The 9,623-nt window shown below is 33.5% G+C and overlaps 1 protein-coding gene across 1 annotated transcript; it reads right to left on the bottom strand.

Annotated features, from left to right (window-relative positions):
* Window positions 1-632: 632 nt before the first annotated feature.
* LOC108992750 (RPM1-interacting protein 4-like) lies at window positions 633-7,166 on the bottom strand. The gene is made up of 5 exons (XM_018967380.2): window positions 7,013-7,166; window positions 6,800-6,884; window positions 3,000-3,662; window positions 2,272-2,466; window positions 633-1,020 (listed from the first exon to the last, which is right to left on the bottom strand). Exons 2-5 carry the CDS (start codon window positions 6,803-6,805, stop codon window positions 988-990), a joined length of 897 nt encoding a protein of 298 aa, XP_018822925.1. The 5' UTR covers window positions 6,806-6,884; window positions 7,013-7,166; the 3' UTR covers window positions 633-987.
* Between the last annotated feature and the right edge of the window lie 2,457 nt (window positions 7,167-9,623).

Consider the following 9,623-nt stretch of genomic DNA (forward strand, 5'->3'; position numbering starts at 1 on the left):
ACAGAAAGGTAAAGCATTTTAATGACTGAAAGGTAAAGCATTTTAATGACTATACAATAAATTTTAAGAAATTAACCTATGGAGAAATCAGTTCAGTTACTAATAGAGTTGACCTTCACATGTATAATGATTTAAGGTTGAAAAACCAGTTCAAAAAATAAAAGAAATATGCCAAGAAAGAATTGGAAACATTCTATGAACAAATAAGTTATATGATATATCCAATGATATTTAAAGAATTTAAGTTATATTGAGATGCTATCAAAGTAGTGAGAGTGAAAATTTCACCCAATTTAAGCTACATTTTTTTTATGGGCATCGGGTTTCCGAGAACAAAGTTCCCGACTAATCTTGAGGTGCACACAATCAATTTAAGCTACATTATAAAGATTTCATCTCAAACAGGTAAAATCATGTCAGCAAACAGGTCATACAACTATCCCTCAAGTGCAATTACACATTAAAATTCAGACGGTTTTCCGAAATTCCCAGCAATCAAACTAGAGACAAGTTTAGTTAAAAAAACAATTAAAGAAAAGTTTCATGAAAATTTTAGTTGAACATTGTTCTAAAGTGCACAGCATTTGACCATCTTTCCAGTTTTTCTTTTCTTCCCTTCAGATACTGAACAATAAGGTAAAAGCAAAACAAGTATCTCTTGAGATAGGCAGTTTAAGCACAAAGTACGACTAAACATTTATGGTAAAGAGTAACATATAGTCACACAGGATAAACTAGAAAACGGAAAACCTGGTTACTGCTCCCCACTCAAACATTTTTTTTTTTTTTTTCTGGGCAATTGAAATGCTTTTCCTTCAAAATCCCAACTTCTTTCAGGTCACATCCACTAACAAGTGAAAGAATGCACTCCAAGTGAAACAATACACTCAGTAAAGAGACGTTACTGTATGCATAAAATGTCACCCAAGCTATATAAATATACACCTACACCGCAGCCGCTTTCTACTTCTCCACATATACCATATATCATTTTCTGGCCCAGGGAAAACAGCAACAGCCCTATGAAAAAAAGAGAGTTCAGAAACTTTTTGCATTAACTAACAGAATGAGATGAGGTGACAGACACACAATTGAATTCCCCATGATAGTTGCAGTTGAGAACTAAATCATACATGCTTTGATTTTTAACTGAGACTAGTCGGATTACCTGACTATCTTGCATTAGTTGTCTAAAATGTGTCACGAAAGTTTAAAATGCAAGTATATTCTTATAATCTCGAGGAATGGCAATTTTGATATCTTTTTTTTTTATTTTTTTTTATTGGCACCAGGTGTCTGAGAACAGTGTCACGACTAATCCCGAAGGTGCACAGCCCCTTGGCAAAGAGTTTCCAACAAGTGCACCTTGGGTAATTCAAGGGGATAATTTCCCAGTCCGATGGCCCTTAGAGATTGTTTGCTCCTAAGGGGATTTGAATCTTAGACCTGGGGGAGCATACCCCAAGTCCAAGGCTTCTACCACTTGAGCCAACCCCTAACTCTAAGGGCTGGTTGGTTACACAAAAGTGAAACATCTCATCTCATATAACCATTACAACTTTCTCAAACTCCCACACAAAATATAATAAACAATTCAAAATTTTCAAATCTCAAATAAAAATAATATTACAAATTTATATTATAACAATATTTTATTCAACTTTCAACATCTCATTTCATCTAAACTGTGTAACCAAATGAGGCCTAAGGGTTGGAATGACAATTTTGATATCTCAAACAAACATCAAAATTAAATAAGATGTGAAGAAGTCAAAAGGGTAAGTAATTAAGATCAAGAGTCAATAGCTACAATAAGATGAATAGTCTTTTTTTCTACATTGGAAAAGTAATAATAAAATGATAAAAGAGTTAAGTGGTAGGAAAGCCAAAAAGACAAGTAATGGGAAATCAATAACCACTATAAGATGAAAAGTTATTTTCCTGTATTGAATTTATAATCCTAAATGGTATGAAATCTTTCATCTTCAAACCTTTTTTTACTCTTAGTGTCAAAAAACCGAATGGGTATGTTGTAGAAGAAACAATGAAAGGTCATTTTAGTATGTAGGGTTGGGATGGGTCAATAAAATAAAATGAAATAATGAGGCGGCTCAATAGAATACAAAAAAAAAAAAAAAAAGCTTCTGAAATTATGTAGGTAATCGATTACACAGACGCCCCTTTTGACCATGATATCAGTAACTGACAGCAGGCCGTCAATTGTAACAATCAATAAGGTATTTTATACATCAATACATGAGCACCACATACCTTGGAATTTTTATTATCAGATTGCGTATGAAGACCATTAGAATAAGGAGTTCCACTCCCCACAACTGGTGCATTTCCTGCCTCAACCTGCCTCTCCTGTTTCACTAAGTTGAAAATTGCAGTGTAACCTTCAGCTGAAGCAGGGTTGCTCTCATCCCAGTCACCAAATTTTGGAACAGCAGCACTGTGATCAGGCTGCCAAATCAGAACTAAAATCATAATCCTTCAAATGAAGCTATGATAAAATTATATGGTCAGTGGTAATAATTTAACAAAAATAACACTAAAAAAAATTGCACTTGTCCTTGCCCAACCTGCTTAAAAAAAAACATTAAATAGATCAAACTAGGTAGAATAAGGAAAGAGGAAATGATTAGGCAAAATCAAAAGTCACTTCACAAGATTTGTTTGTGATAGATTTGATGAGCCTTCTTAGAAGAAATTAGTGACTTTTGGTCCAGCCTCCTACGTCTTTTTTTCTTCAATGCAAGACAATATTTTGAACTTAAAAATCTTAAAACCAGTCAGTGTTGGAGAGGACAACTTGAGATTCCGAGTTTTCCCTTTACCTTTCCTGTGACTTCAGCAACCAAACATAGAAATAAAATAGGTTTATGATATCATTTCACCTTTAAGCAAAATAAATAAAAAATTAATAAGAAATATAGATAAGTGCGGTAATGCAGTTTTGAGAATCTAGGAAAGAAGAAATTGAGAAAAGCAATTACGGTTTCATTGTCTCGAGCAACTGATCTTAGTCGAGATCTTCCTGGAGTCAATGGAGCTAAGCTATGGCTACTACCTTGAGATGAACCCTTCCTTTCCCATGAGGGAGAAGACACTCCACTGCCTTTGCCTCCTCCAATCCTTGGCTGGTAATGTTGGTGCCGAGGTGAGTGCTCAATGCTGTGATCATCCCCTGCACTCTGCTGCATAGCCCTTTTAGGGATGTTGCCAGTGGATGGGCCAACACGATGATGAAGAGGTGAATCTGATAAGACTCTCTGACCTACAGCTTCACGGGGCATTGCTGAATCAGAATGTCTCCTTAGTTCATCACCTTCCCGGCTCAAATGTTGCTCATTCTTTGATCTTAATGCTTCTGAGCTTTTAGGTGCTAACCCTTTAGCATTGTTACTACCAGATCGTACACCACCATTGTGATTGGGAAATTCCAAAGCAGCCCTCTGGCCTGCAGTGTCATGTTGCAATGTCGAATCAGCTACCATCCTTAACTCAGTATCTTCTTGGCTTCTATTGTGCTCATTCTCTGAACTTTCTACCTCTGCCCTCTTCCTTCCACCATCCTTACCCTTCCTTGCATTATCAAAATAGACTGTGTATGGGACTTCACTTTCCCATTTACCAAACTCTGGCACATTGGAGTTATGCTGCAAATTTACAGAGACAAGAAATATGTTTATAAAGACACCTGGATTCACATCTACGTAGAATAGATATAAAAACAAACAAGAGCTTTGTCATTTAAAGGTGGAAAATATTCCAGACTCCTCACTCTAGCATGTAAGAATTTAAAGCTAAATAATTTAATAGACATAAATGCATGAATAAGAATTTACTGAAGAATGATCTGTTTCTTTGACATGAAGTTATCTCCATTATTGAAGTTTTCTTTCACAAAAAAGGAAATATGCACGCATTTCACAAGTAAATCTGGAGTAATATTAGACCGTTCTCAAATGCTACATTTAGTTTCTTGAATATACGATCCTCTGAGACAGAGCCAAATATGCAAAGAATAAAGTAAGAATAACAAGTTAAACTCTAACTCAGCTGTACAAATGCGACTTCGTAATATTTGGGGTTCAGAACAGTTGTTATTCAGAATAGTTAAGTTTCTAAATAAGTAGAAAACACTCTCAACCTGCATGAACCTATTAAATTGAAGAATAATTCTATCTGAAGGCCTTTACACCACAAACCATCTACGTGGCATAATTTGATTTGTAAGAAAAATTTTAAAATTCAAATCTTAGAAATCAAATTATGACATGTGGATGGTGTGTGGCGTGAAGGCCTTCAAATAGCACTACAAAAGTAACCCAGAAACCAAGAGATGTGGATTCAAAGAGCCTTTTAGCCATCTAAGTGGCACCAACACTTCTACATTGGAAAAATGTTCATTTCACATACACTGCTTATTAATATTTCTGATTTGGCATGGGAAAAAAAGAAGAGAACATATCTGATTTGATCTTCAGCAAATACACTTTGAGATACAGCTTTGTTTCAATTTAGAAATAATAGTGTATACTAATCATTCCCAAATATATGCTATATCTGTCGTATATTTCAACACTTCTAGAATGGAAAAATGTTCATATATCGGTGTGTGTATATTCACGCCCATACTTAGTATTTTGTGGTGATACTTTATATGATACTATAGCAGGGAAAGAGCCAAAATATATGCAATCTTCTCTCTATTTGTTGGCAAGTTTGTATCCTGCACGGTCAATAGTATAACCTTTTCAATATAAGCAGCCAAAAAAAGCACAGTTGGTAGGCACAGTTTGCCATAGTGTTTGTCATAGATCCCAAAATTTCTTTTCAACTGGATCGTTATGATTAGGTTACAAAACTAATCATAAATCATCAATCTCAAGTGAAACAATGGAGAATACTGTCAGGACAAAGGTTCTCTGAATTATAAATAATCTACCAGCTCCATGATGCTATTCACAAATCATGTAACCTAATCATAATGATCTACCAAATCATGTAACCTAATCCATGATGGTAGATTATAAATAATCTACCAGCTCCAGTGCGACAAACTTACTGAACACTCTCATCCACGCAATCAGCATTACCTTACTGTGCCAAGCCATGCCTTCTTACAGAAGTAACATTTTATTCTCTATACATATGAAAGGCTACAAGAAAAGGTAGACGGTTTCTTTTGCTATTTGACAAGAACAACCCTTCTTTCAATCATTTTTACTGACTCGGTGTCTAAAGGTCAACTAAGGCCAGTAACTATTGTATATCAGGATTCGTTCCAAAACAGGAACCATTATCATTTAACACCCACAAAAATAAAATCATAGGCTAAGTAAAGCTTGCTTATCAGAGGAATGAGAATATAAATAATAAAAAATTTTGCATGGTCACGCCTCACACAGAGAGACCTTAAATATTTGACTACAATATTCATCTTCATGAACAAACATCCACACCATCCACAACAGACTTTGAGATGGTTTGGAAAAAAATCTAGATGAAGACAAAAATTGATAACAGAAAAGAGATATTTTGAAAATTGAATCTCCAACCCCAGTACACATTTCTAATAAAACAACTTCCACCCAATTCTTCAAAAATTTTTACACCGTAGGTAGCTATGAAGACATCTGAACTGGATTTTTCTTCTCTCTCTCTTTTTTTTTTTTATGGAGACGTACAGATGTACTGCTGCACATGCTCAAGACAGAAAAACAAGGTAAAACTTGTTCCACCTATTTCATAACCCAAACCTTGACATGAAAGCAATACTTTCATTAATGTCATATTAAATTGACACCCAAAGAAAGCTCCAGAACATCCAAACAATTCTTTAACTTCCAGTTACCAGAGGGTAATGATGTGGAACTTCTTAGAAGGTCCCCACAACACAATGTAGGCCTAACCTAACAAGAATGAGTTTCACAATAATGCACTTCAGATGTGGTAGTTATTATTGAAGCAAGCTTGTTTGTCACAGTCCCAGTATCGCAAACATCTGTTGAGGGTTCTCTGCCATATTCAATTTGGCACCCTTAGTGCCTCATTCATCCTCTGAGACAGTAGGATTGCTACAGATTCTATCAGTAATAACACATAACAGGAAAGATAACTACAAGAGAAAGATGGAATTTACGGTGGGAAAGATCATAAACATTGATAAGGCCAAATGATTTAGAGAATTTATTATCTAGTTATCATAACTTCTAATGTTGAAGGCCCTTGTATTTTTGCGACTTAGGCATCGGACAACCACAAATGAGTATATTGTGATTCACATTAACATATACATCCACCCACTAAATGCGTGCCTGTTATACACTTCTCACATACGTCCATTACCCCAAATATCCTTGAGCTTATTTCAAAAAAAAAAAAAAACAAAAAAAATCATGGCCAATGCAGATTATATGATTTTTGAAACCTAAGCTTCAATTTATGGGGCAAAGATCTGTAACCCAGAATGATGAGAAGAATTCGTGCAATGAATCAAAACTTAAATCCAAAACTGAACTTTCCACGAACCCATGTATCAATCTTCTTTTCTTTGTTCTGTTCTGTTCCAAAAAGAAAAAAAAGGAATAAAAAAAGAGAAAAAACTTACCTGAATTCCTAAACCAAACTTTACGATGACATTTTTCTGTTATTGATAAACACATCGAAGGATAGAGTCCAAAAACTTGCCATAGGCAGAAAGGTACAAATGCAACTCAAAACCCATCAATAAAAGGAAAAGGATCATATATACAATAGAAAGAAGATGAAGAAAAGCAAACAAACTCACAGCCATTAGCCTTGGAAAAAGAACTTTGTAGATAATTCCCGGAAAAGAAAAGAGCTTTCCAACAGACTGGTCCTTCGCCGACCACCTTCACCAATCCGACAACATATAACTAGAAAGTTAATTTCCAGATAACAAAAAACCTACAGCCAAAAAAAGATAGAAAGAAAGGAAAAAGAAAATGTGGAAGGAAAAAACATTGTTGACTTGTGTCACCTGTAATAGTTGACCTCGGAGCTCTCTCTCTCTCTCTCGCTGTTTTACTTTTAACTATGTTTTTCTCTATTTGCATAAAAACTAGAACCGTAAAAACGCTGAAAACAGAAAAAAAAAAAAACAAACAACTGAACAAGCACAACTGTAACAGTGTACCTGCTGCCGGTTTCAGTGGCATTTAAAAACAAAAAAAAAGAGTGCGTGGTGTTCGATTAGTTTTAAAACGACCAAGACTTTGACAAATTCAGAGATTAGATCATGAAGTTGGATTTTGTCATGATTGCAACATCCTTAAACAAATAGCAGTTTGGAGCATGTTTATTTGTTTGAAAATGCTAGTGTAGCCTTAAAATTTACCGTTTAATCTTGTTATTAATGTATTTTAATTTTTTAATTATTATTTTTATTTAATAATTAAGAAAATACTATTCAAAAATTTTTATATTTTCTTAATAATTAAGAATATTAAAAAAATACTTTAAAAAAAATAAAAAATTTATAACAAGTGGTAGCCCCATAATAAATGCTGAACGGCCATCTAGCATGATCCTTTATTTGTACATATCAATATTTAAACTTTTGCTTTGCCTTTTGCCTGAGTATTATTTCACGAAAAAGTTATACTCTTGAATTGTTATTCTTTATTACTAAGATCGGAAAAAGAAGATGATAAATAGGCATAAAGGTGCACTTTTGACGAGAATGTGATGTGAAAGTAATTTTTACATGCTACAATTACACACCACCACCTCATCATTCTACCAATTATATACTAAACTAAATCATACTAAATTACTTCTTTTGAAATGATAATTCTAAAACCTTCAAATATATATCAACTTCAACTTATAAAAACTCTAATAGAAATTATTTGTAAGAGGTTTTAGTTTTTAAGTTACTACTCCGTCTGTTGTCACTCGTGACGCTTGCCAACATGAGAGGTCGCCGATAGCCGTCGGAATCTAATCACCCATCACTAGAGTTTGATGGCCGGCAACTACCATTACTTTTTAAGTAAAAATTATAAATTTTGATTGTGTGCGGGTAAGTATATTTTAAGTCTCGTTTGTTTTTTCAACACATCTTATTTTATCATTATAATTTTTTTAAATTATTACATAAAATAAAATAAATAATTTAACTTTTTTAAATCTCAAAACAATAATAATATTTAAAAAATATATTTTAACAATATTTTATAAAAATTCTGATGTGACAACTTTTGATTGGAGGGTATAAAAGCCTCTCTTATAACACATCTTGATTTTATTTTTTCTTGTTATAATAGTATTTTATGTATACTCACATAAATGATATCAAATATTCATTTCTCTCATTTTTTTATTCAACCAAATAAAGTTAAAAAATCTCATATTTATCTTTTAGTTTTCAATTATTCATATGGAATACAAGAATGAAAAATTAATATATATATATATATATATTCAATTATCTCATATTTTTATACATGAGAAAAAAGGAAAAAAAACAAAAAAAGGCTTATCGCTAGAGTACAAGCCAAAAAAAAAAAAGCACAACTTTTCATCAGTTTGAGTGGCTTGAATGAGTCTGAAAAGTGACTGAAAATCAACTGATTGAATCAGTTCCATAGTTAGATAAAAAATAAAAATAAAAATAAAAAGTTTCACCGAAATCGGTTTATGAATTTCTAATTGATTCAAGTTAATTAATGTTGACTTGCATTGTAACTTATATTTTAGGTTAAGTAATTGTATAATAGCTCAAATTGAATAATGGATGATGCTGAATACGATCCCATATTATTTGAGAATGAGAAAGTTCCATCCCTTGTGATGATTTTAAGAATCTCTAATTAAAATATTGACTAGTTCTTTTAAAGTAAAGTACTACTAGGCCATGGGCTCGGGTTCGGGCTCGGGGTCAAGTGGTAAAAGTCTTGGGTTTGGGGGTATACTCCACCAGGTCTAAGGTTTAAATCTCTTTGGGTGCAAACAATTTATAGCGGTCATCGGATTGAGGGATTCTTCCCTTGAATTACCCGAGATGCATTTGCGGAAAACTCATTACTGAGGGTCTATGCACACTCGAAATTAGTTGGGACGCTGTTTCAGGATAGCTGATGCTAGTAAAAAAGGAAAAGAAACGTAGGGTCCTGCTAGAGCCACCAAGAGTGGCTACCGAGAACTTCTATCGACAAGTACAATGTACTTGTTTATTTTGTGTTTTTTTCAAGTATTTTTTAAATCCCTTTAAATATTTAAAAAAAAAATCACAAACTCATTTAAAAACAATTCCTTAACAATTAAGTAAAAAAACATAGAAACAAAAAATAAAATGGGAATTGGTGACTTTTCTTGATGATATTCCTCGGTAGGAATATCATTTCCCTTTGAAGTATATATAGGCTAAAATGTAATTAAACCTATGTGCAACAAGAATGATCATCTATTATGATAAGAGAGAAGCGGAAATTATCAAACGGATCGAGTAGAAAGATAATCCGAAATATCATATTAAATCAAATCAAATGCATTGATGGTAAAATAAATGGAAAAGTCTGAATGCAAGCGTTTTGGTGGACCCCTTGCGCACGAAACGTGATCGGGCAAAACAAAAACAAAGCGTTTTG

This window comes from Juglans regia, chromosome 12, assembly GCF_001411555.2.
Source record: "Juglans regia cultivar Chandler chromosome 12, Walnut 2.0, whole genome shotgun sequence".
In the NCBI taxonomy this organism is placed as follows: domain Eukaryota; kingdom Viridiplantae; phylum Streptophyta; class Magnoliopsida; order Fagales; family Juglandaceae; genus Juglans; species Juglans regia.